This window comes from Dipodomys merriami, unplaced genomic scaffold (assembly GCF_024711535.1).
Source record: "Dipodomys merriami isolate MVZ:Mamm:240054 unplaced genomic scaffold, mDipMer1.0.p SCAF_70, whole genome shotgun sequence".
Classification (NCBI taxonomy): Eukaryota; Metazoa; Chordata; class Mammalia; order Rodentia; family Heteromyidae; genus Dipodomys; species Dipodomys merriami.
The window spans coordinates 3,478,738-3,505,650 of record NW_027206291.1 but is presented as its reverse complement, the minus strand read 5'-3'; the positions used below and the strand labels follow the sequence as shown (position 1 = coordinate 3,505,650).

The 26,913-nt window shown below is 52.2% G+C and overlaps 1 protein-coding gene across 5 annotated transcripts in view; it reads left to right on the top strand.

Annotated features, from left to right (window-relative positions):
- The first annotated feature begins 422 nt into the window (after nucleotides 1-422).
- Nucleotides 423-26,913, top strand: part of Ranbp3 (RAN binding protein 3) — a 46,723-nt gene continuing 20,232 nt past the window's right edge. For 3 of the 5 annotated variants that reach the window (XM_070008332.1, XM_070008334.1, XM_070008331.1), the window contains exons 1-3: nucleotides 423-509; nucleotides 16,260-16,315; nucleotides 21,096-21,275. In XM_070008332.1, coding sequence (XP_069864433.1) covers nucleotides 488-509; nucleotides 16,260-16,315; nucleotides 21,096-21,275 — 258 coding nt within the window. In that variant the 5' untranslated portion in view covers nucleotides 423-487. The remainder of the gene's footprint in view (nucleotides 510-16,259; nucleotides 16,316-21,095; nucleotides 21,276-26,913) is intronic. The other 2 variants (XM_070008336.1, XM_070008335.1) reach the window with 1 other exon arrangement.

Genomic DNA, 26,913 nt, shown 5'->3' with positions numbered 1-26,913 from the left:
GCGGACTCCGCAGAGCCGGTGCTGGGTTCAGGCGCCGAGGCCCGAGGCGCAGGCCTCTCCCCCGCAAGCCCAGGGGCTTACCTGGAGGAAGGCCTTGGGGGCCGCAGCGGCCCGTACCGCTCCCTCTCCCGCCGACGGGAGCCGCATCCCACCAGCGCGGACAGCCGGACGGACAGGGACGGGACAGCGCCGCGGCTCCCGCGCAGGCGCGAGGCAGCGATGACCACGCCCTCCTCCGCCGGCGGGAAAAGAAGGCGGAGGATGTAGGGGCTGGGAGGGGCAAGGCGGTAGAGGACGGTTAGTACGCAAGCGCGCGCTGAGAGCGCGAGTAGCATCTCGGTGCGGCGCGCGGCTCATTGCGCAGGCGCAAGATGCCCGCCTCACCGGGAGCCGGACTGGTTTAAATGCGCACGCGCGGGAGTCTCTGGCAGAAAGCAGGGGAGCCCGGGCCGGCGCGGGGCCTTGTGGGAGGGCTTAAGGAAGTAAAATGGCGGACCTGGCGAACGAAGGTAGGGGAGGCGCCGACGGGGGGCCAGCTGGCGGCTGGAGAACGGGCGGTGGGCAGCTTGGGGGCTCCCGGCCCGAGGGGTGGGAGCCCCGGAGCGCGGGAGCCCCGTCCGCTCCGCTCTGGAGGCCCGGCGGACCCCGCGGCCACCCCCCACCGCGTCCCTTCAGGCGGGACTCGGCGTCTCGGCCCCTCGCTCGCCGCAGCCGCGGCTCCTGCCACGGCCGGGCCCCCGGGAGCCGGGAGACTGCAGGGGCCGCGTCCCGGGGGCCCTTCGGCCTCGCGGGCCGGGCCCGGGGCTGCGGGGGGGTGGACGGTGCGGCCTGGGCGCCTCGGCCTCGGATGTAAATAGACCTCCGGGCCTGGGCCTGGGCCCGGGCGCGCCACGCTGCCCTGCCCGCCCTCCGCTTCGGGGACCTCCCCGTCCCGCCAGGTCCTCCTCCTCCCTGGGCCCGTGGCTTCCTCTCCGAAGACCCAGGAAGCCCGAGAGAGCTGCTCACTCCCACCCCCGCCCCGAACTCAGCACCCCCCCCCGGTCCGCCAGTTCCCGGTTCCCGCCAGTTGTTCCCCCTCTCCCAGGTCGCCGTCCCCCCCCCCCCATTAAGGCTTGGCCACGGAATCTGGCTGTCCCCAAGCCCCGGCTGCGTGTGCCCGCCCGCCCCTCCCCCCTGTACTTTCTTTCGGCCGTGGGAGCCCGGGCCCTCCCCGCCGGGCGAGCCGCCTCGGCCCACCGAGGGCTTCTGACAAGGTTGCACTCGCTGGACCCCTCTCCCTCCCTCCCCCCCCCCCCCAGGGAGTTGCCCCAGGCCGGCCGGTGCCCGTTTTCAGCCTCGGTCGGTCGCGGGGACTTCGGGACTTCCAAGATCTATTTTTGGCCTCCTCCCTTGTCTCAGCGCATAACTGCGGGGAAGCGCTCTACCTGCGGGCTCTGGTTCTCCCCCCCCCCCCCCCCGCCGCTTAGGATGCTCCCCGCTGTTGGGAAGTGCGGACCCGAGGGCTCCGGTACCCACCACGCTGATGCGCGATTGCTCTTAGGAGGGACTTCTCAGGGAGCATTTGGGATGGTATCTGTACCACCCACGAGTCAACAGAAGCTCCAGTAAGACCCATTCTCTGGACTGAGGAAACTGAGTCAGAGGGCTTAAGTTACTTCCCCAAGGCAGCTCAAGACTAGTAAGGAGCCGGCATGTCAACCGGAGTGCTGTCTTGAGAGCCTCCCAACCTTGGCCGTCTTACCGTGTGGAGGGGCCGATGTCATCCTACTTGGAGATCAGTTGAATACAGAAGAGAGCCTTGAATCATGAGGAATCTATGTCTCTACAGACATCCTTATGTTTACATCTGAACCCACGACTTTGCTGAACTCAAAAGCAGCATGACTGCCATCTCCTTCAGGTTGTCTGCTTGGCCCATCTAGCTGTTGTGCTTCTCTCTGCACCCCCCTCAGATTTTCTCCATCGTGGTAAATGGCCAGTCCACGCTGCATGGCTCGGCTTAAACCTTTGCGGTCACCTCTGGCTCCTCTCTTTCATACCTCACAGCAAATACTGGCACACACCTGTAACTTGTGTTTCAAGAAGGTGACTGCTACCACCCTTGCCTCGGTGTGGCCTCCCTTCTGTCCGTCACTCCCCATCTGACAGCTTCAGAATCCCTAGCCAAAGGAGCATCATAATGCAGGGCTCCCTACCTTTCTCTCCCAGTGTTCCTTGAATGGCACTCCCTCCTCGCAGCCTTTCCCTGCTGGGCCTCTGCACAAATCCCAACACTCCTGGCATCTCCTTCACTCATGCCTCCTGATATTGAGGACTTTGAAATCCTGATCACATTTCCTGTCCCTCTTGATCTGCTCTTTCCCCCAGAGGACTTCACACCATCTAGAGCGAGTTAGATTTTGCTTCTCTAGACCATAAGCTCTGCAGGGGCAGGAATGTCTGTCAGTATTGCTAAGATCTCCTGCTTCTAGAACAGTGTCTGGCACAGAGGAGTGGATGGATGAATGAATGAATGTCAGTAAGCATCCTTGTGAGGGATGCATTTGAACACAGAATTATGCTTTGTTGTCTTGCAGTGCTGTTTCTTGCATAGTGCTTGCATAGTGTTCATATCGGTGGTAAATTGCATAGTGGAGTGGATTAGTGTAAAGTAGAGGAATGGACTGTTGAATATTTAAAGGTTTTTAACTAATAAATTGCACCCTCACCTAGTTGTCTCTGACACTGGTGCTATGACTTGGGAGATCAAGCTGAGTGGATCTCATGCCTCATATCCTTGCCCTTTTTAAAAATATGTGTCCCTGTTCTAGGGCTTGAACTTAGGCCTTACGATCTGGCTCAGCTTTCTTGCTCTTCTGGACTCTTCCAGCCCAGCATCTTTCTGGTTAATTGGAGATGTTTTGAAGATTTTTCTGCCTTAACTGACTTCGAATTAGGATCCTTCAGGTCCCAGCCTCTTGAGTAGCCAAGATTACAGATGTGAGCCACTGGAACCCAGCCTCTGCCATCCTTTAATCATTCCACTTCTGTTTTATGCAGCTACAGCCTGCTAGGATGTATACTACTCTATTTTCTATCTAAAGTAGGGCTTCCTTGCCTGTGTGTTCTAAATGCCCCATAGCTGTACTTTACTTCCTGCTGTTCAAGCCACAAACACCTAATATCCTCCAAACTCCTTTTCCATGCCTCCTCTGCCTCTCTGTTCTGGGCTTATCTGTCTCCACAGTTATCTCAGTCTGGGTGTCAGCCCTGGCCTTGCCTCAGAATCACCTGGGGAGCCTTTTTAAATCCACAGATGCTCCAGCCCCTCCCCCTACAAATTTTGGTCCCATGAGATATTTATTGGCCCTGGGCACCTTGACACACAGCGGGCAGCACAGGTGCTGCTGCTCTGCAGTCAGGGTTGAGAAGCACTGTTCTGTACTGGTATGACAGGTGAGGTGTGCTGTACTAATGTGCAAGGAGCCATCTTCAGTTACATGTCTGGGACTGCATCCTGTTTGCTCTTGTTGCCATGGTGATCTCCTAGTTGGGGACAACAACTTTTACTGTTCCCCCCCTTTATTATTCTTTTTTTTTTTTTTTTTGGGTGCCAGTCTTGGGGCTTGAACTCAGGACCTGGGAGCTGACCCTGAGCTGCTTTGCTTATGACTAACACTCTACTGCTTGAGCCAAAGCTCCACTTCTGGCCTTTTGGTGCTTAATTGGAAGATGAGTCTCACAGACTATCCTGCCTGGGTTGGCTTCAAACCGGGATCCTCAGATTTCAGTATAGGATTACAGGTGTGAGTCACCAGCGCTTATCTTACTGCCCTTTGGGTGTCCATGATTTTAAAACTCCAACGGAAATGGGTCTGTCTCAGGAGAGAGAGACTGGCTTGAGGGGAGGAATATTCTCCCCAGCATAGCATTTCATTGTTGATGCTCCCAAACTCATTCTTTATTCTGTTAGTGAAATTATTCCATGCTGCAGACAGACTCAGGATTGAAAGCGGAGTTTTGTCTTTTGTAAAGGGAGAGAAGACTGGGAATACAGTAAGCCAGGCATGTCAGAACTATTGGAAATCATGTAGTCCAGATTTCCACGTGGAAAGGTAACATTCTTTGCTGGCCTATAGACAACATGACTGGTGGGAGGCCAGAAGACAGTCTGCACAGGGTTCTCAACTGTAGCACTGTTGACAGCCGGAGAGGGCTGTTCTCTGCATTGTGATATGCTTACAGAGTAGCATGCTAGAACTTGCTAAAATCCCTTAGTCCCAGGAACCCTGATCACCAAAATGCCTCTCTTATAGCCAGCTACTGGGGATGGGGGAGCAGAATTGCCCCCTAAGTGAGACTTGCTGGTATAAGGTGGTGGTGGCCCAGCTTTATCCTATAGGGGTGTGTTCTGACCGCTGTGGATTCAGCAAGCGATTTGGGGCCTCTTTCCTAAGCAATAAAATGGAAATAGGAATCATTGTCGTTACTGTAAGCAACAGGGGAATGAATGTATTCTTCTCAGCCTTTAGTAATACTCATTAAATGGTTGTGGGTTTTGTTTTTGTTTTTTACCAACCAGATTCTGGTGTAGACATTTTTAGCCTAGCAGAGAGAGAAGGTGGGCGCTGGTGGCTCATGCCTGTAATCCTAGCTATTCAGGAGGCTGAGATCTGAAGATGCAATTCAAAGCCAGTGCGGGCAGGAAAGTCAGTGAAGCTCATCTCCATTTAAACACCAGAAAACCAGATGTGGCACTGTGGTTCAAGTGGTAGAGCGCTCGCCTTGAGCTGAAGAGCTCAGGGACAGCGCCCAGGCCCAGAGTTCAAGCCCCACAATCGATAGAAAAGCCAGGAATGGAACTGTGGCTCAAGTGTATAACACTGCCCCACAGCAAAAGAAAGTCAGGGACAGCTCCAACCCTGAATTCAAGCCATAGGACTGGCTTGGGGGCCGGGGGGGGGGGGGGAGGCGGGTGGAGCTGGGAGGGGGAGAGGATGATTCCCTGCCACCCAAGAGCCCTGGAAGATTACAAATCTGGGGTCTACTACTTAGTGGGAAATTTTTCAAAAGGGCTGGGGTTGTAGCTCACTGAGTCTTCATTGCTGGGGATTGTAGCCTTTCCTAGCCTCTTTTTCACCTCAGCCACACAGGGGGTCACCCTATGCAGGTTCTGTTCAGCACCCCAGCAACTCTACCCTAGATCCAAATAGTACACCCCCCCCCTCCAGTTCCCAGGCTGAGGACCACTGATGTAGTCTGACCAAGCTTTCCAGGAGTGGTTTGGCTTTTCTTAGTTTATTCTTTTCTTGTTTTACTCAAGATAATTATGAGCGATACAACTGTTTTTCACTGGATTCTCAGCTCCATCTCCCCCACCCCCCAAAATGAGGGAAATTGAGTGTTTGTAGCTTTCCTGAATTTAAGACAAACCCTGGAGCCAGGCACCAGTGGCTCATGCCTATAATCCTAGCTACTCAGGCTGAGATCTGAGGATCACTGTTCAAGGCCAGCAAAGTCAGGAAAGTCCATGAGACTCTTACCTCCAATAAAATACTCTGAAAGGGCTGGACGTGGTATGCTGTGGTTCAAGTGGTAGAGCTCTAGCCTTGAGTACAGAGAGGCTCAGGGACAGAGCCCCAGCCCCAAGTTCAAGCTCCAGGACCAGCAAAAACAAAAAAGACATACCCTAGGATATGCCCTGAGGTCAGGGAGTGTGCTGCGCATCGCACCTCCTCCAGCACTGGTGTGCTGCTGGTGGCTGAGAGGTGTCATTGCTGGTCAGAGTTTGTGAGACCTTTACACCCTTTGGTGATCCTGTGTGTAGACAGATCCTGTGTATAAAGCTGCCTCTCAGGGAACTAGAAACTGGAGTCACCCCCGTGTGGTTCCCCTGGCACGTTCCTGGGAGCTGTGGTGGAGGCCCTGGGGTTGCTGATGCTCTGAGGACTTGGGTGACTGTAGGTAGAGGGAACTGAGTGAACTTCTACCTGGTGAGCTCAGCATGGCGCTTGAGAAAGGACCATGGGGTGGGGCAGAAGAGTGGGATGCAGAGGGCAAGGATTGAGTGCCAGCCTAGAATGTTTAGATCCAACAGAAGGTGGTGGGAGGTAAGACAGGTTGCAAGCCCCAGTGTGAGGGGAGAGAACCCAGCCAGGGAGACTGCAGTGCCTGGTGTTGGCTGGGCAGAGCCTCGGCAGCTCTCCATGGTACTTAAGCCAACGTGAGGTGATGGGTTTGATGGGTTTGCATCGCTGTCTTGGAGGATCTGACAGTGCTGGTGGACACAGTGGGACTCTTTGTTTGCTTCTGCTGGGAGAGCTTATCTTCACACCCCACCCACCATTCCTAGGCTGGATGCTCAGCACTGTGCTTATGTCCCCCTGTGCTTATGCCCCCCCCCCCTCCAGTGGTTTGTTGTGTCTTGTCTGTGATGGTTGCAGGAGGACTCAGGCGGTTGTAGATGTTTTACAACTCCACAGATGTTTTACAACACATAGCCAGAGTTGAAAGCCATAGACAGGCATGAGTGGCACTCTTGCCTGAGGGATGAGCAGATGGGTTTAACCTGACCCGTTTAGGTTTCGGTTGGCTTGTTCTTCCCTGGGAACTAGCACTTCAAAATGGTGAGATTTCGGGTGGCCAGATTTCCGATTTCTCTCATAAAACAGGAACTGCTCTCGGCCAGTCTCTTGCACAGTTGTGATTTGCTAGGGCCAGTGAGTAGCTGCTACCTGAGAGACACTGCCTCCTCGTGGACACCTGTCCCTGCTGCGTACCCTGGCTTTCCATTGCCAGCTTTGTGTAGGTTACCATGGAGTTTCCACCTTGGTGCACAGCCTCTCTGGCCTGCCATTCCATGCTGGATAACAGACCCACATAGAGAACAGAACATATGCATGAGCCTAGCTTCCCAGGTTCCATGTTCTCACTTCAGGGTACAACCTGGAAAACCTTTTGAAAGGCAGTCCAGGAGCTTCTGAGAGCCCCCAAGACTTCGTGAGGGTCTGCAAATTCAAACTTTTGTTGTTGGTGGTGGTGGTGGTGGTGGTGGTCATGGGGCTTGAACTCAGAGCCTGGGCACTGTCCCTGAGCTCTTTCCCTCAAGGCTACTCTACCACTTTGAGACACAGTGCCACTTCCAGTTTTCTGATGGTTAATTGGAGATGAGTCTCACAGACTTTGCTGTCTTGGCTGGCTTGAATCCTGGTTCTCAGATCTCAGCCTCCTGAGTAGCTAGGACTACAGGTGTGAGTCACCAGCGCCCAACTTTCAGACCATTTTTATATAATAATAAAAAGTCCTTATTTGCTTTTCTTTACTCTCTGTACATGAGTGGACTGCCCCCTGGTGGGCTTTCCAGAAGTTCTGTACAGTGCAGGCAGGCCATATGTAGAATAGTGCTTACTGCTTGCTGTTGTTTTTGTTAACAGTTGGTTTTCTTAAAAACAGGTTGTCTAGGTTAACCCTGTCTGACTTTATTATTATCCTAAATTCATGTTTTGAATTTTCCTTGGGCTTGAGTCCTACTGTCTAAGTATCACTTTATATTGAATATCTTAGTAGCTCTCTGCCACATTTCCCAAAACACTTGGGGCCTCTTATTCGTTTACAAGCATGGGAAGGGTTCCTGAGACCCCTATACCTGAAGGACACTGGGGCAAGTGGAAGCAGTCTTGGGGCCTGCTTGAAGCCTCAAAAGAGGTAGGATGGGTTTCCCTGTCTCTCCAGCCTTGGGATTTTCAATCTGGTCCTGGCCAGGAAGCACCAGTTGGCATCTTGTGGTACAGTTGGAAGCCTGATTGTCCATGGTTTGGGACTGCACTTTCTTGCCCCAGAAAGAGACACACTCCTGTTCTGTAAAGTGGAAGGAGGAGGAGCAAATCTCAGGTTATTGGAAGAGAGAACACTTGAGGTAGACTCACTGATGTGTCCCTTTATTAGCTCTTTTTTTTTTTTTGCTCTGGGCCTGGGTGCTGTCCCTCAGCTCTTCAGCTCAAGGCTGGCACTCTACCACTTGAGCCACAGTGTCACTTCTGGTTTTCTGGAGGTTTATTGGAGTTAAGTTTCATGGCCTTTCCTACCTGGGCTGACAGATACTCAGATCTGTCTCCTGAGTAGCTAGGATTACAGGCGTGAGCCACTGGTGCCCAGCTTAGAAGCTGTCATTCTTAAATTAAAACACTGAGATTAATGGGGACCACCCTGTACATTGTAGCATGTTTAGCATTATCTAGAATCACTACTCCCTATATCGTCAGCTATAACAAGGAGAAAAGGTCTCCATAAATGTCCCCTTAGGGACAGAGTCACCTATGGTTGCGATTAGGTTAGCGAAGTCTTTGCTCTGCTAAGCTTCTAGGATGCTGCTTACATTGAAATCCACATGCTGAGTGGGGAGGGAGAGGAGGCCTATCATTGAAGCCTGGGAGTTGCCATTTTTATACCATCTGCCCCATTGGGGAGTAATCTGGTATCTAACATGGCAGATCAGATCTAATTCAAGATTTTGCCAAATTTTTGATTCAAGGTTTCTGCCTTTTGGCACAGTTGACATTGGGGTAGGGGCATTCTTTGGAGCCAGGGGACTGCTTTGTGCATCCAAAATAAAGAATTGTCTCAGTAAGGCAAAATTTACTTATGCAGAAGGGTGCTCCATTAGCCAAAAATCTAGTAAAGCACCAAGCACTGGTGGCTCACACCTGTAATACTAGCTACTCAGGAGGCTGAGATCTGAGGATTGTGGTTCAAAGCTAACCTGGGCAGGAAAAATCTGTGGGACTTTATCTCCATTTTAACCACCAGGAAACTGAAGTGGAAGTAGTGCTGTGGATCAAAGTGGTAGAGTGCTCTTGAGCAAAAGAGCTCAAGTGACTTTGAAGTAAGATTAATGGTGTATAGTAATCTAAAAATATATCCTTATTCCATCTAGTAAAGAAACCAGTTTAGGTGGCTCAGTGGTAGATTGCTTGCCTTGCATGCATGAGCCCTGGGTTCGATTCTCAACACCACATAAGCAGAAAAAGCCAGAAGTAGCACTGTAACCCAAGTGGTAGAATGCTAGCCTTGAGCTGAAGAGCTGAGGGACAGCACCCAGACCCAGATTTCAGGCCCCACAACTGACAAAAAAGAGAAAACTACCAGTTTAAGACAGACCTTACTTTTCAAAAACCTTTCCTTATCTCAAGGCAGTTCCTCTTTTCCTTAACTGGAGCCACCATTTCCTCCCACCCACCTGAATGGATCTCCTAAAGACTGGTTCCTTCTGGTTCCCTCCATTCACTTCTGCCTCCCGCTGTGCGTAGCACTGTGTGGACCAACTAGCTTACCTGACTGCCTGAAATCTAGAGCATTTGGAAGTCCACAGGACACCCCTGCCCCGCGTCCCCCCCCACACACACACACACATGCGAAGTGGAGAACGTTCTTTGCTATTGTAAAATGACCAGAGGCTGCTTTCAGGCTCTGTGCTGCGTCTTTGAGACATGAAGGACTCTATGCTTAGATTTGGGGACATGAGGATGGGGCTCAGTGGTAGAACGCATTCCTGGGAGGTACCAGGCCTTGGGTTCATACCCAATACACATCAGAAAACAGCAGCACAGATTTGGGTCCTTTTCCCAAAATAATCTCGTGTATGCAAGACAGATCCAAGTTCCCACATTCCAAAATCCCTTCACTCCTGGTTCCATGCACTTTGGACAAGGGATGTTCAGTCTTACATAAGAACGGGACAACTGCATCGAGATCGTTTAAGTTTAGAAATCAGACTCACAGCTCATTCCCCCACTAGGATCCCTAGAGGTACTGCCTTTTACCATCCGGGCCCCTTCTGAGTTGCTAGGATTGTAGGCATGAGCCATTGGTGCCTAGCGAGAGAGAGAGGGAGAGAGGTGCAGTCTTTTGAGTATAATTATGAAGGGCACTGGTGCTGCAAAAGCTCCCACTGTGTGCCAGCCTCCCTTAAGTCCAAGTCCACCTTTTAATCTTCCCCAGTCCCTCCTGATAGCTACACAGATGTGGATATGACTCAAAAAGGCCAGCTAGTTCCCAACCGAGGCAGCCCACACCCCCTCCTTCCAAACCGGTTTTAGAGGGGGTTCATGCTCTGTTGGAACTTTTCCCCAAGCCTTTCACCTTTTTTTCGCCTCAGCTGTGTCCCGCTGCGCCACCTAGCGGCGGACTGGGAAAGCACCACCAGCTGCAGCACTGGGTTTCTTCCCACAGCTCTGGATAGGTGCTGGCTTGGTCATGTCCACTTCTTAAAAGCTGCAGAGCTTCTGTGGACAGGAAGGTGTCCATAGTCTTCCAGTCTGTGTGGGGCAGAGGAGGTGGGGAAGGGCTTCCCTGCAGCCAGTAAGGACAGAAATAACGAAAGCAGAATGTCTTTCCACATTCCTGGAGTCTCAGGATGTGAGACACTCAGCTTACAAGTAAGCCAGCTCCATGACTCAAGACACAGCACCCAGGTGTCCAAGGCCTCTCAGGCTGTTTCCTGATTCGTCCTGGCCAGTGGTACAATAAACATCCAGTGAGGCCGTGCCTAGCAGAGGTCATTGAGCAGACTTGAGTACCTCGTTGCTGTTGCATAGTTGGAAGTCAAGCACTGGCAGGAGGACTAGAGCATTGGAGCTAGGCCTGGGTTTCAGTATATTAACCTAATGGCAGAATGAAGAACATTCTAAAACAAACTGTAATGTGTGAGATACCACCTCCAAAACCTGTTCTTCTTGGATCTCTGTGAGATCCCCACCTTCCACACACAAGCCCAGTGAGCACTGAGTGTGCAGCCCACAGAGAAGAGCGGCATCGCCTGGCAGCCATGTGGCTGAGATCAGGGCCATTCTTCAGAGAGTAGTGCTGACATGCCAGCACCAGCTGCTTCATTTTACAGCCCACAACTGTTGATGAGAATTTGAGAAAATCAGCTGACTTGATGGGTTGATAAAGAGTGTCACCAGGGTAAGACATTCACTACAGACTGATCGACTATTGTTTGCATTGGCAAGATGCTGTCCATATTTCTTTCATAGATAAGAAGATTAAGCCACATCAGCCTAGGATTAAACCTAGTTTTACACAAATACCGTGCTGATATTTTGGTCCAGAATTCTTAAGTGGCTTTCCGGCCAGGGCAGCTTCCTGGAAGGTGTAGGAATCACCCACCAGTTCAGAGGTGACAGACAGCCTGAAAGGCAGAGGTGACCCAGGTTCTCTGCCCTGTGGTTTTCACCGGAGGTTCTCCACGACAGGCTGTGGGCAGCCACTGGTAGAGATTGAGAGTGAGAAGGAAGCTCATTGGAGAACAGGCATGCCTGGGGCCCCTGCAAATCAGAGTAGAGAGGAAGTGGGTTGTGGAGGAGGCATAGGAGAGAGAGAGAGGTTGTTGCCAGCACCCATTCTGAATGCCAGGCCAGAATGCACATGGCTCGTCACTACTAGCTTGGGGAGTGTGCACTTGCAGCGTGTGTCTCATTCTTTTCTTGATGGCCGTCAGGGATTTCCCTGTGTGTGAATCTGCTGTAGGAGTAATTGCATACCAGGTCTCAGGAGGCTGCCAGTCACGGGCAGGTAGAAGCAGCCTCTCTCCAACCCACAACTCATCACCAGCCTCAGCTTACTCCGCTCTTCCACAGATGTTTCCGTAGTGTTAACTGACAGCTGCATGTCAACACCACAGCTGAGGCCTGCCAGCAGGAGAGAGGGGAGGAAGAAGACAGGGAGGAGGGCAGCCCTCCTTTTTGTGTCAGTGAAGCCTAGGCGTAGGGGCTTCAGAGCTGACCCCCTCCCCCCCAGCTTTGAGGCCCAGCCCCATCTGGGGCAGGTCATTGACCCTCTCTGAGGATGTTCCCTTCCCTTCTGTGTGCTACCTCTCGGCAGTGACAGGACTCAGTGAGGTGATGCGAGCAAAATCTGGTGCTAGAGGCACTGGGGAGGGTTGTCCACTAGAACGAGACATGGAGCTGGGGGAAACAAGTTGGAGGCCAGCATAGGCTCGTGGAGTCTGAAAGCAGGACTCTAATAATATGGCAGTGTCTGGAGAGTTGGGGACAGGCTTCAACAGGGCCCCATGAGACGCAGGCCAGCTCCATGTTGTCCTCTCCACAGAGAATGGGGTCAGGTGTTGAATCCAGTGGTATGTGAGGTCAGAGAGGACATGCAAGATGGACAGAAGTACCTGCCACTTGCACGTCCCGGACTGTAGAACCTGGGTAGCCAGAGCTGAGGGAGGATATAAGGAGAGACGGAGGCCCAGCCATTACAGACCAGTGCCAGCCTCTTGATGGCCTGCCGCCTGGTGTGCTGGGAGCTGGAGCTGGAGCTCCCTAAGCAGTAACAGGGTCTCTGATCAGTCACTCTTTTTCCTTTTTCTCTTTGCCAGGACCATGGCTTGAACTCAGGGCCTCATTCACTTCCATGGCTTGCTTGACTAGCTTGGTTGGCACTCTGCCACTTGAGCCATACCTCCTTTAAAGCTTTAACAAGGGTTTATTTTAGTATAATAGGATTAAAAGTAGGAAGAAATAGCCAGGTGCTGGTGGCTCACGCCTGTAATCCTAGCTACCCTATTAGGAGGCTGAAATCTGAGGATCATGGTTCAAAGCAGCTTGGGCAGGGAAGTGTGAGATTCTTATCTCCAGTGAACCACCAGAAATCCAGATGTGGCACTGTGGCTCAAGTGATAGAATGCTTGCCTTGAGCTGAAGAGCTCAGAGACAGCGCCTAGGCCCAGAGTTCAAGCCCCATGACTGACTTTTTAAAAAGGCGGGGGAGGGGGGAAGGTTGGGGCAGAAAGAAATTAAAAAAGAGAAACATATCCTGCTTCCCACATAATAAATGGGAGCTAAAGACTTCACTGGTTGTTTTTTGAAATGATGCCTGATAGACTCTTCTGCCTTGCTGGTTTCAAACCATCATCCTCTGAATCTCAGCCTGAGTATCCAGGAGTACAAGTATAGGCCACCACTGCCTGGTCTATCAGTCTTCTGACATTGGATATGCTGTGGTGAGCCATTCTCCTGGCTGGCTACGTTTTCACAAAGTAATTTCAATGGAGAGTGTGGCCCAAAACCAAAAGAAACAAATAACAAGAAAAGCACTTGGTGGGCAGCCTGGTAAAGTGGTCTGGACTGGTTAGTATCTCCCTGCGTGGTGTCTCCCTGGTGGCCTGGGGCCCTCACACTCCCTGGTGCTCTGGTGGTGATTGGCCCCTTGCCATCGCTGAGAAGACAGTTAGGCAGGGTGTAGAACAGCTGCCGAGCCCAGTGCCATTTCCTCCCAGTAGTGTGGGACAGGGCTGCACAGTGGTCCTGGATAGTCAGGACAGTTTGCTGGGGGCAGACTTTTGCCATAGCCTTGCGTTTTCCCCAGAGCCAAGGCTCTGCCTGCAGCTTAGTCAGTACAGTATTGAATTAGTCACAAATACCAAACCTGCCTTCAGCCAGGGACCCTTGGGCTGGGGCCTATCACCCAAGAGTGAGTGACATCCACTCGCTCATAACTGCTGGTCCAGCGCAGCTACATGTGGAACTGTTGGGTGCTGCAGGTACAGAGGGAGGAAGCAAGCCAGGTAAGGCCAGCTACTCTGCCGTAGTGTTCTTGCCAGGGGTGGGCGCTGTCTGCCAGCAGATTGACTATCTTGGGCCCAGCACCAAGAATAGACACCCCATCCCCTGTAACTGCCCTCAGCTCCCTGCCCCCCTCAGCTTCCTGCTCTCCATTTTTTTCCTGTGGTGCCTTGCACAGTTGGGGATTGGTATATATTTATTTGGCTGTATAGCTGCTGTGTGGAGCAGTTGATTATGCTGGAACACAAAGCTCTTTGGAGGTGTCTGGTCTCTCAGCCTCCCTTGTGGGGCATGGCCAAGTAGAGCAGAGCAGGGCAGGAAAAATCTGAGCAGTTCTGGGGTAGGGACCAGGACCAGGCCTGGCTGGGGAATTATAGAGGACCAAATTGGATGTTCACCTGCCTGGCTGCTTTCAGGGCTTCCTTTAGTCTGCCATTGAGCTATGTGTCACGTACAGTGCAGTTGCTCCTCTGTCAGATGTCCATCCCATCCCTGTCCATGTCCCCTTTCCACCCCCTCAGCAGGACCTTTGCGTCCTGACATCCAGGTCTCATAGCTGCAGCTGTGTGGCAACCCACACATCATGTGCACACCAGGTCAGCCGGTGCTTCCTCATTCCAAGGAACGCCTCTGTTCCTGGCTGGCCTGGCAGTGTGTCCACACCTGGAGTTTGGTTTCCTTGTGCTGTCCACTCCTCCCCTCCCCTCACAGCATGCCTCAGGCAGCTAGGGATCTAAGCTGAACTGTGAAGTTCATCTCAGGAAAGGCAGGCTGTAAAAGAACAGGAAGTCATTTTGCTTCACAGGCTAGCCTGAGGTTTCCTCCACAGGGCATGGAACATAGACACCGCACTTATTTAAGTCTGAGCCTTTTAGACCACATCCTTCAGTCTTCAGTCTGCTGGTGACCAGGGGACAGTTGGGTTAGCAACAACTGGCATCTCTGGATTTGGCCAAGGTTTAGGTATCTTTCTCTGGGCCAGGTTGTCTCTGCTTTCTTCTGGAGTGGCCCTGGTCTGGGCACCCACTTTGTGGCTCATGGCTGGCTGCAGCAGCCCAGCACAGAGAGAGCCACCTCTTCCCTATAGAGCTCCACTGCAAGGTGTGGCCGTGTTCATGTGCTGGTATCCCCAGGACAGGTCTGCTGTAGTACTGTCCTTGCCTGGCCTGGAACCAGAGGTAGGGTGGATCCATAAAGAAGATGGAGGTTGAGGGGTCACCAAACTGGCTGGAACCCTGGCTCTGTCCTGGCATCACAGAGTTGAGGAGTCAAATGCAGGAGTGGCACTGCGGCCTAAGAGCTACAGAAGTAGTAGCAGAAGGTGTTCAGCACACTGGGTAAGCTGCTGCTTGGTGCCGAGTCTTGGCATTTCCCTGGTGTCCTTTCCTGTCTAGCAGAGACGCGTTCCTTCTCTTTTATTTGTGTTTGTCTAAGAAGGCAGTAGTTAGGGCAGCGTGGAAGCTGCTTGGAGACCCCTTCTTCTTGAGTGCCCCTGAGTCTTATGCATGTTGTTCGCTGAGTGGGGGCTGTGCATGGTAGACCATGCTCACTCAGATTCAGATGTGGTGAGACCACTCTCACTGTGATGGCAGGAATGTTACCACCGGCAGATTCTTGCCTGTCAAGACCAGTGTCCTGCTTCTCCAGCAGTGGATTTTGGGGAGCAGGGTACCATCCATTTGGTTGCCTTGGTGCTGCCCATTCCTTCAGACCTGATCCTCGAGCCAGCCATCTTTCTTTTCAGGACTGACAGTCTCCCCCTCACCTGGTCTTCCTGCAGCCACTCTTTTTCTCCCTCCCCTGGCTTTTCTTTCCACCTGAACAGTGACTGCCATCCTTTCTTTCCAGCTCTTGAGTGTGGCCCCGCCCTGTCCCCTCCCAGCCTGTGGCTGGCATCCTGGCACTGTGGCTGCAGCCTCAGACCCAGGGCACAGCATGTGGCATGTGCCCAACAGGCTGCAGTGCCTTTGGTATCTTGCATGGTGGAGAGGACTCAAGCCTGCAGCTGGTGGGGAGAGGCATAATGGCATGTCCCCCACTGGTGCCAGGACCTCTAAGAAAGGGATTGTGGACCTGGGTAGGGGATGAACGGTTGTGTGGAACCCACAGGCTATGCTGGCCTTGCCTGTCAGGTGGCAGAGCAGGCAGAGTGCTTCCTCTCCACCAGCAGCTAGCTGTTCAGGAGGTGCCAGGCTTTGAGCAGCTCTACCAGCTTGTCCTCCTCCTTGAGTGTTCACAGAGAAGCCAGGCGAATGTTGGCATTGTTCCTCCAGTGACCTCTCCAGAGAACATGAGCCTTGTGCCCAAAGGCTGCAAATTAAAGCAATAAAATAAGAATGAAATTAGTGCACCACCCTTGGAGTTCAGGAGCTGGCACTTACAGATCTGGTGTCTAGCCAGCACTGAGCAGCTGCCCACACCTGCTCTCCTGCACACCTGTCCCCAGAGAATCCCAGATATTTTCTGATAGTGTGACTTGTTGGAGAAGGGGGACAGACCCCACACCATTGAGGGCTGAGTGTCCCCCAGCTGGGCACACTCATGCATCAAGTGTCCCTGGGAAGAAGTGGTTCTAAATCACTTCACGATCTGTGCAGTTGCTAGTTCTATTTATATATGCACATAGTTCTATAATCTGTTGCAAATGGACATAGTTTTGTTTACTACATAAATATAGTGTTGGGGGAAAAAAAACAATTTTTCTTTTTGCAGAAAAGCCTGCCATTGCTCCACCTGTCTTTGTGTTTCAGAAGGATAAAGGACAAAAGGTAAGGGGCCGGTATGTCTCTCTCCACTCCCACCACTCCTGCGTCTCTTGAACTTGCTGTCTCCTAGAGAACCCGTTGTCCAGGTTGCTGACCCACACAGGACTGGCTGTCAGTGGGGGCCTTTGGGCCTTTGCCTTGAGCTGGGAGGGTAAGGCCCAGTGGCTTCGGGTTCTGGGGAAAGCTCTTAGAGAAGAAGTTTTGTAAATCAGTGCTCAGCACCTTCCTAATTCCTGATACCTCCTTTTAGAAATGCTGTGTACAGGACTGGACATGTGGCTTAGTGGTAGAGTGCTTGCCTAGCATGCATGAAGCCCTAGGTTCGATTCCTCAGTACCACATAAACAGAAAAAGCCGGAAGTGGCGCTGTGGCTCAATTGGTGGAGTCCTGCCCTTGAGCAGAAGAAGCTCAGGGACAGTGCCCAGGCTGAATTTAAGCCCCAGGACTGGCACAACAAAGAAAAAGAAAAAATTGCTGTGTGCATTAGCCAAGCTAGTGGCAGAGAGCTGGATAGAAGGAAAACAGGAAGTTCAGAGAAGAACCAGCAAGATGGTTAAAGAGAGAGAGACCAGGACCTATTAGGATTTGAGGAGATGGCTGGGTGCAGCTCAGTAGTAGAGCACGCGTTTGACAAGTGAGCTCCAACCCTAGGACCATTCAGAGTACAAAGGTTTTAGGTGGCTTGTATCCCAAGCAGCTTGGCATGGACACACTTATGATCTTTACTAGTTTGCTTGTTTTGTCTCTGTAGCATCTATCTTTGTGGGTTGTCATGACCTCACCCCCACCCCCACCCCCACCCCATTCTGGGCCTAGCAGGAGCTGCTGTGGAAGTGTCTTTCTTGGTGCTCATACAACCACATGGTTTCTACCTTCCCAGACATTGACAGTGGAAAGCCAGGCCCACTAGTGGGTGCTGTGTACCGACTTGTGAGGCCCAGGGCCTCATGTTCCAGTAGTTGTCACCAGTGTCCCCTGGCCTGGTGGTAGTTGCCGTGCTTCACAGCGACAGGTTGATGTGTTTTGAAGTGTGTTTGTGTCTTGTTGAGGGTGCTAGGTAGCATTGGGCAGCCTCCTGCACAAGATGCTCTGTAGGTCCCAGGTGTAGAGCTGCTGCTGGTCTTGTGACGGGCTCGTGGAAGTCCAGCTGGTGTTCCTGTGTCTTCCCTCCCTGGTTGTGAGAAGAGCCAAACTTCTCCTTGTGTGACCCAGTTTTTCTGGCCAGTCCTTAGTTGTCTGCCAGGAAGAAGGGAGAGGCTTGGGGATGACAGAGGGAGTGGGAAAAGAAAGAGAAAGACAAAGACAGAGAGCCTATGTAGGGTTGGAAGTGGCCGCTCCACCCCACCCCAGATACCCATGTGCCTGGGCTTACATCTGCTATGCTTGTAACTTCACATAGTCACTTCAGTTAAACTGTCTTTGGCTGATTCTTTCAGTGAAGAAAGACCAAAGGGCCTATAAAACTTAGTCCAGTGTATTTTGGTTTGCCACGTAATGTTTTCCAGGTCACTGCACTGTCCTCCTCTGCTGCCTGAGCAGCGCGGTGTAATTTGTTCTTACATGTTTGTCCTTTGGATGGTCAGTCATATGAAGGGGCTTGAAGTTTTGGAAACAATATTATTAAAGTCTTAGGAGTTGGATGTGGTAGAAATATAAATATCTGTTTTGAATGTTCAGATTATTTCTCAAAAGTCCTGTTTGATAAAAACAGGACTTTCCTAGAATTTGGAATTTTTGGTGTCATCATTTGGACCACTTTTAGTCAGCAGTCAGCAAACTAAGCCTACCACCATCACCTGTTTTCCTCTCAGCTCTGTGTGGCCGTGAGATTACAGTGTGACAGACTAGACAGTGGGAGGCACTTGTATGAGGGTCACCTGCCCGGGGAGGGTGCATGCACAATATTTCCACACACACAAAAAAGCAAAACACACCAGGCACTGGTGGCTCACACCTATAATCCTAGGTACTCAGGAGGCTGAGATCTGAGGATCACAGTTCAAGGCCAGCCCTGGCAGGAAAGTCCATGAGATTCTTATCTCCAGTTAACCATCAGAAAACCAGAAAGTGGAGCTGTGGCTCACAGTGGGAGAGTGCTAGCCTTGAACAGAAAAAGTTCAGGGATAGCACTTAGGCCCTGAGTTCAAGCCCCATGACTGAAGGAGGAAAAAAACAAAACAAAACAAAAATATTTAGTGGCCTTCTGAACCTTTACAGAAAGTTTGTCAACCTCTGATTTAAGACAGATAATGGGAATGAACGATTCCAGTCTCTTGATCCAGGGCTGGGATGTGAGCACTTGCATAGGTTTTGTAAGGCGCTGGGTTCTATCCCCAGCACCTAAGGAATAAATTAAGAAATCACTAGTTCTGTCTCAGTTTAGTTTTCATAGCTAGGGGTTTTGGCTGCTTTCCAACTTGAAGTCTGACTTGCATGGAAGGCCTTGGAATTACCTTAAAGGGTTGGCCTTAAAGCTGAACCAGAAGACTAGCTACAAAGGCTACTGAGTCATTTAGAGATGGGCAGATGTTGTTATTAAAATGTTGACGCAGAGCCAATTCCAAATGGGCTTCTAAAAATAACTGCCCTTCAGCTCTTGGTAGTTAAGTGCCCCTCTGCCATGACTCTTCTGTGGCGGGGTCACTGAAGGGCACTGAAGGGCAGGAGCCCTCAGTGGGCCTGCAAGGCCAAATGGACACAGTCTTTCTTCATCTCTCTGCTATTGGGTGAGGCAGGTGAACACCGTGTGGCAGGTGCCTGCGTTATTTTCTCTCTGCTTCCTACTGCAGAGGGCAGGAGAAGGCAGACCTGGAAGAAGAAGCCATCATACTTTTCACCAATGAAAATTTGAAACCTAGTGCAATGGCATACATCTGTCATCCCAGCTATGTGAAAAGTGTGAACAGGAAGGTGGCAGTCCAGAAATAAAAGGGAGACCCTATTCTCAAAAATAAAGCAAAAAGGGGCTGGGAAGGTGGCTCAGTGATAGAGTGCTTGCCTTGCATCATGAGGCCCTGGGTTCGATTCCTCAGCACCACATAAGCAGAAAACGCTGGAAGTGGCTCTGTGGCTCAAGTGGTAGAGCACTAGCCTTGAGCTGAAGAGCTGAGGGACAGTAAATAAATAAAGCAAAAAGAACTAGAACTAAGGGAAGCATGTCAAAAGAGTCCATCCCCTCTAGCATTCAGGAGGGGGAGGCGGGGAAACAAGAGTTATAGGCCATCTCAGGCAAAGTCAGTGTAACTTTGGCTTAAAAAGAAAAAAAGGACAGGGTTGCAGCTCAGTGGTAAGCTGTTTCTGAGCATGTGTGAGGCCCTGGGTTCCATTACCAGCACTGAAAACAAAGCCTGTGTCCCCTGTAGCATTGCTGAATCACGACTCAGATGAAAGACTAGACATGGAATAGAAAGTAGAGCTGCCAGTGTAGGAGCTTCTGGTTTTGCTCAGTGGCAGAAACCACACTGCAGGCATATCACATTTGCTGTGGGTGCCAGTGACAAAACCTTAGCTGAGGACAAGTTGCCAGGTCCCTCTGTTGTTTCCTGTTAGAAGAATTGGCCCACGGCTTTTGTTGTTTGTTTCTTGGGACGGGGCTCCCTTGGTGATGTGTGCTAGCCTGGAACTTGCTCTCCTTCTACCGCAGCCTCCTGAGGGCTGGGCTTGCAGCCCACCAGCACTCTCTGAAGCTCGCCTTGCATTTCAGGGGCACTGTCCTGAATGGAGATGGGAAGGAAAGAGTGTTCAAGTCCCCCCATGGGAGCCCTTCCACGGCACCCCAGCAGCAGAAGTGGTCGTGGAAATGCTTACAGCAAAGTACAGGGTCGTTGGAAATGCTGTTTCCATATGTTTAAAAAGACTTGGTTTTGACACTGGGTGTCAGCTCATATCTGTGTCTTGTGTCACCTAGGCATGTTTTAGGATGACTTCAAAGACTGTCCTGTCTTAATGCCAAGTGCTTCACACCCTAGACACACACCCCTCCGTGTGTGGAGTCAGGTGACCACATATAGGTTATGGTCATTAGGTGGGAGCCACAGCTCTGCGTCATTGGACAGGGTCATACGGGAGGCTTGGGGATTGGGCACCAAGTGTATCCCCCACTTCTCTAGAAAAAAAGAGTCTTGGAGTTAGAACCCAGAGTGTCAAACCCAAGGAAGCCTCCTGAGTCCCAAGCCCACCTAGAAAGATTCTGGGTGCTATTTGATAGGAGGTGCAGATTTCCAGACCAGCCCTCTCTTACTCTGCGCCAGGCCCCTCTGCCCAGTGAAACAAAAATGTTTGCCCCACATCTGCACCCATCAAGGCCAGAGGCCCTTTGTCATAAGATATATGAGCAAGACACGAGAACAGGTGCTGAGGGAAAGACAGATGCAGAATTTAGGGCCAGTTCTCTACTTGGGGTACCCTAGCCCACATCCCCATGACCTTGAGCTCCTGGTCAGCATGGTTGAGGAGAGTCACTAAGGGTTCATAGCACAATTGTGTCCTTTTCTTGGTACCCCAGAGGACTTTCTGTCCCTTGAGGCAGAGAAGCAGAATAGCTCCATGCTGGCCACCCCATAGTTTTGAAAATAAGGGTCCAGGCTTGAGAGAGCACCCCTAGCATAACCAGACAGTGGCAACCAGCTTCCCTCTCCCCTGTGGCCCTGGGAGGGCCACCTTGTCACAGAACACAGGCTCTCGGCATCTCTGACCCGACCCATCCCCCATCCGCCCTGCCCCCTTCCCCCCCCTCCCCAGCCTCCATGTACATTGAAGGAAAATTGTCTTTTTTGCTCCCAGTCCTCTGCAGAGCAAAAAGACTTGTCGGATTCAGGAGAGGAGCCTCGGGGGGAGGCTGAGGCCCCCCACCATGGCACAGGTCACCCCGAGTCAGCTGGCGAGCTTGCCCTAGAACCTCCTGTCCCCGCTAGCACTTCCGCCAGCACTCCTCCGCCTCCCGCTCCACGAGAACTGGCAGGGGTAAGTCCACGGCACAGGGGGTCTTCAGTCCTGCCCCTCCCCTGGGGGCCCTCTGTCCAGACCCTAAGGCAGCATAAGCAGCTGGTGGTGAGAGACAAGAGTTTCCTCAACTCCCTTTCATTTGTGCTGGCAAAAAATTAGAAGTTGTAGCCTTCAACAGCAGGGCTTTGTAAATGGGGGCATCTGTACCCACAGCAAAAGACCAGTTCTGGTGTGCTTTCTGAGAGAAATGAAGTACCCAAAGACTTTTAAGTAGGGGGTGGAGCCTTCCAAATTACTTCCACCCTCTCCTCCCAGCTTCTGATTTTCTTTTCTCTCCCCTGATTAAAGCATTCAGGTTCAGCATCTTAGGACCCCTAGGAGCTCTGGCTTCCTCGAATATGCAGGTACAGGATCTTCTGGTCCAGGGAATGTGGTGAGGCTAGGGGTGCTTGGACATGGGTAGGTCATGAGCTGTCTGCAGTCAGAGCAGGAAGAAGAAAAGTCCCTTGTGACCTCTGTGTCACAGTTATCTAAAAGATAACAGGTAGAGCCAGCACCATTATTCCTAGCTACTCAGGAGGCTGAGATCTGAGGATTGTGATTCGAAGCCAGCCTAGGCAGGAAAGTCCATGAGCCTCTTACCTCTAATTAACTACCAGAAAACTGGAAGTGGTGCTGTGGCTCAAAGTGGTAGAGCACTAGCTTTGAGGAGGAAGAAGCTCAGGGACAGCACCCAGGCTCTGAGTTCAAATGCCACAACCAACAAAACCAAAAAACAGGTGGAAGTGGAGAGTGCAAACTCTTGAGAGCAAAAAGCCTCTGTAAACACTGTACTACATTCAGGATGTCAGGTGACAGGAGAGGGCCCCCTAACAAGGCTCTGTACGCCACTGGAGAGCACAGAGCTGAGCGATTCTCCCAGAACATCCAGCAAGATTGAGTCTCAGCCACCAAGGACTTGTAGGGAGCACCGATCAGCCCTGCTGGGCTCAGAATTCTATTTTAACTTCAGAGAATTCAATGTGTGAAGGAAAAAGAAGAAGCAGGCCTCTGTGTGTGTGGAGTCTGGCAGGACAAAACCATCCTTCATGCTGCAGAGGAAGGTTTGGGGTAGAAGCCATGAGAAAAATTGTTGTACGGTGCCCAGGAGTGTGGCCCCCACACAGGAAAGAATCAGGAGGTGCTGTTGTGGTTCTGACAGAGCAGCCGTAGCTTCCTTGTTGGGCACTTGAGTTAGCACAGCCTCAGAGAACGGACAAGCTTCTTCAGCCTGCCACAGAGGCAGCGGCAGCTTTCAGAGCAAGCAGCCAAGGTCAGTCTGGGTCAGTAGAGACAGTCAAAAACACACAGGCCCACGTACCTCAGATAGGCCTGCATGGATGTATGCCTGTGTCTACTCCTGGCCTCTGGGGGTAGCCTGTGTCCATAGAACTTAGCTTCTCAATCCTTGTGGACAGCTGGTCAGAGGCTCTAATCCTGAGAAATGCAAGCAGTCTCTAACCTGGCAGAGAGCCTCCAGCTGAGTTCAGCCACCACAGGACTAGCTAGGCCTATGGGGCCGAGGGTGCAGCCTGTAAATAAGCACTGGCATAGTGCCGAGGGCCAGGCAGACAGCATACGTGCACACGCTGGTTTTACCATAACTTCAGAGACCTGGGAACAGCACTGTCAAACCACTTGGTGACAGCTCTGAGCCAAGCAGGGCCTGCTGCCATGGGCTTTCTGCAGACTACTTAGGCTAGTTGCTAATGGTTCCCATTAATTGCCTCTCTGCACTGATTGGACATGCTCAAGGCAAACTAAATTTTATGTTAGGTCAGTTGAGCCATAAATCAAGTCAGATGGAACCCAATCCTGCTTTTTCCTGGGGGTAGTATTCACTGGTAAACTCTTATTCATCAGAATCAGAACAAACTTGGATCTTATTCTGCCCCGTGTTGTCACTCAGGAAATGGTGCACATTACCCAGCAGGTCTCATTCATCATGTCTGGGCTGCTCTCTGCTCCATGGTCCCTGGGGGCATCTAACCCTGAGAGTTCACTATAATCAGTTGTGGCTTGCTTAGAAAGGGCCCTTATCATCTTTCAGCCTCATCAGAGCCCTGGCCACTGAGGACTCGGTACCAGGAAAAGGTCTCTATATATCAGACTTCTGGCTCTCAGAAGACAGCTTGAAGAAGACCAGACCACATGCAGATTAAGTTCTCTGATCTGGGGAAAGCAAGCAGCCATCTGTCCAGACTCGAGCCTGCTGGAATCATGCTGGAGTGGAGCTCCAGGCCAGAGCACTGCCGAGTGCTGGGTGTGTTTATTAGACCCACCAGGGAGTTTTGGAAGGGCCAAGAATGAACCCTCTGGCTGGACAGCTTCCTGCATGGGCCTGACCCTCATCACCCTTGATGTCCTGACTTTTGAGGACAGCCCATCCATGCATTTTCAGCATCTGCCTCTGATAGGCCTCCAAACCACCGTTTGTGGTTCAAAACACACAGCGCTGACATCTCCCACGTGGGTCTGTTGTCATCCTTGCTTTGCCACAAGCAGCCAGCCAGTCCACAGAGACAGTCCAGGCCCTGGCAAGCCAAATGGGAGCCACGGTTTTCTAGAAAGGACTCTCAGTTCTGGCCTTGCTCTCGGGAGCCCTTCCCCTGGTCAAGAAGACAGTGCCTATCACACTCCCAATCCTTTATAGAGTCAGCTTCTGAAAGCAGCCTCCTGCTCCATCCCTTCTCTTGCCTGGCCCCAGGGCCTGTTGTCCAGTCAAGGTCACACAGGCAGCCTCGAAAACTAGCTTCTAAATAAACTTGCCCACCATGGAGTGTGCAGACAGATGCCCCACGTCCATAGTCCCATCCTGGTTGGATGCAATCCTCCTGCCATCTTGTACCTGGCAATAGGGACCTGCACACCTCACACACCGGAGCTCCTTCTCCAGGGTCATAGCGGCCATCGGGCAGAGGACTGTGGATGGCTCCTGCATCCGCTCCACTGACTGATCCCTGGGGACTTTTCATCCTTTCAAAATTCATTTCCACTATTAGGGTTGGCCTCAAGGCCTCACTCTTGCTAAGCAGGTGCTCCGCTGTGAGCCTTCCCTCCAGCCGGGTTTTACACTGGTTATTTTTGAGATAGGGTCTCACTTCCTTACCCAGGCATGTGCCTAGACAGGACCTGCACAGTTTAGGCTTCCTTAGCTGCATTGAGAGGTGTACTCCACTGGGTACTGCTATTTGTTGAGATAGGGTCTTGGAACTGCAGTCCTCTGGATCTCAGCCTCCCACTTAGCTAAGATTACAGGCGTGAGCCACAGATGCCTGGCCTTCTTCATCTTTAATATCCTGCCTCATGCATGCTCCCGGTTCCAGAGAGATAAGTTGAAGTGTTACTTTGGTCAGCCTCCCTGGCCTGCTCCTGGTTTGATGATTAGTGTGGGTGCTTTCCTCGCAGCTTCCCACATGCTGCTGCCCCGTGCGCCTGCTGTGTCGTCTCAGAGCCCTTGTCCTTGCACTGGGGGAGGTAGCACAGGAGGAAACAGGGCACCCACACACACACATCCCCTGCCGCTGTGTGCTGTACGCCCGTGGGGCCACCCCGCGCCACCCCTGAGAAGCTGCTCCCTGGGTTTGGGTGAGTGTTGGCCTAGGACTGCCTTGACCCAAAGAGGCCCAGGGGAAATGGAGATGGCCTTCGGGTTGATGTCAGCTTGGCAGGCCCAGGGAATTGATAGAAGCTGCACCCCAGATTTTTTCTTATCTTGGAGAGGACAGTACAAGCTAGTGGGCAGCAAGCTCCGCTTTCCAAGAGACTCCTGGCTGCAAAGTAAGGGCCCGGGGAGCCCAGGGCTGGAGGCAGCTGATGAGACTGGCTTTTTGTCCACCTCCCACTTCCCCCAAAGTCCTTGAGAGGAGTCACTGCAAACAGCAGTCAAGCTTCCAGCAGCATCTGGAAGATTCCCCAGAAGAGCCTTCTATGTCCTCCTTCCCAGGACTAAGAGGCCCGCACATTCCTGACGAGTTCTTAGAAGAACTGGGGCTCAGATTTGAGGAACATCTGAGTAATCCTGCTCGGCCCTCTTTGTCCATCCATCCCTCACTAAGTGTCTCTGGCCTAGATGATGGGGATCTATAGAGAGGCTGAGGAGTGGGGGTGCTAAGGAAGGGCAGCACCCCAGCCTTCAGAGAAGCACACAGAAGGAAGGAACAGTGTTGAGAAAACAGCAAGGAGACCAGCAGGACTGTGCAGTAGGCGCGCTCAGCAATTGGAATGGGAACTGGACGAGCCGGCTCCCCTCGGGGCTGGAGCTCACTGACTTGGGTTTGGAGGCGGTGTGGAAAGGGGCCCCGCACGGTGGGGGAGCGGCAGGTTTCCAGGCTGCCTGGGAGCTACAGGGATCTCAGCTCTGCAGGGAGGATCTGTGGCACCCAGCAGGCTCTTCCAGAGACTTGGGTCCTTAAAGAGGTATGGGGTGTTGTGGAAAGAGTCCTCATATACAGAGCAGGAAGCAACAGACCTGAAGGAAGAGCCAATGAATTCAGGGAACAGTCGATGACTCTACCTCACTCTCGGGAAGCAATAAAGTAAGAAAGGAAGTGGAGGACCCGAGCGACAGCCAGAACCAGCTACGTGGGCAGCCATGGCACCCACAGCCCACAGCAGGTGCACGCTCTTAGGGTGCCAAAGGATCTGGGCCATGCAGGCGTGTTCTCCCATCAGAGTGGAGCATGTATGGACACCTGTCCATACATGTTCTGGAGATGTTCTGGGTCTCAGGAAGCTCATGGCACAAGCCTTCTCTGTCTCCATTTTAGCCGTGTCTGGGGCAGTGTGCTGAGGATGCTGAGGACCTGTTCCCTTCTAGGCCTTGGGGGACATGGAGTGTGAGGAGCAGTGGCCACCTCCAGGAGAGGACAGTCATCTCCAAGTCTGAGAAGTCATTGAGGAAGGACAGGCCCAACACCAGGAGTCCAGCATGGAAGGCTTTGGGTACAGTCCAAGTGCTTGTTGAGATAGGAGAGGAAGAGCCTAGAGCCAGGGGTTGGGGCATGGGCTGGAATGTGCTGGGACAGCCCGCAGGCCCCAGAGGGCCCTGAAGATGGGACCTTGGAGCTGGCATGGAGCGAGTTCTGGGGATCAGGGGAGGTGACGGCCCTCCAGGGGGCCTGGCCGCAAGCCCCTACTGAATGAACTAAGGTTTCTGTAGCCAGAATGGGCAGTCAGTGCCTCTGTTCATCCCCGCTTTGCCAGTGTTTGGGGTGTGGTACCTGAGGATGTCCTCCAAGAAAGGGATGATGACAAGCTGATGGCAGTTCTGAGTGATTGGACATAACCCCAGCCTGCTGGCCTCAAAGCGCTTTGAGAGTGTCTCAGTCTCCCACACCCTTGGGACCCTCAACCCCATCCAGGTCCATGACCCTGACCCTGCCCAGGATCCCTCCTGAACACTGCACACACACCCAATTGTCCAAGTGAAGGACCCAGAACCTGACCAGGGCCCACTGGCTGTGTTCCACACACCTCAGGGAGGTAGAAGTGAGAGTGGCTTTGTGCCCATGCTGGCATCTCAGCCTCAAACCGGCTCCTGGACACAAGGGCTTTGTTTTGTTTTATTTTAGCCAACAGCTCTAGCTGGTCTCCTGTTCATTTGTATCCACACATG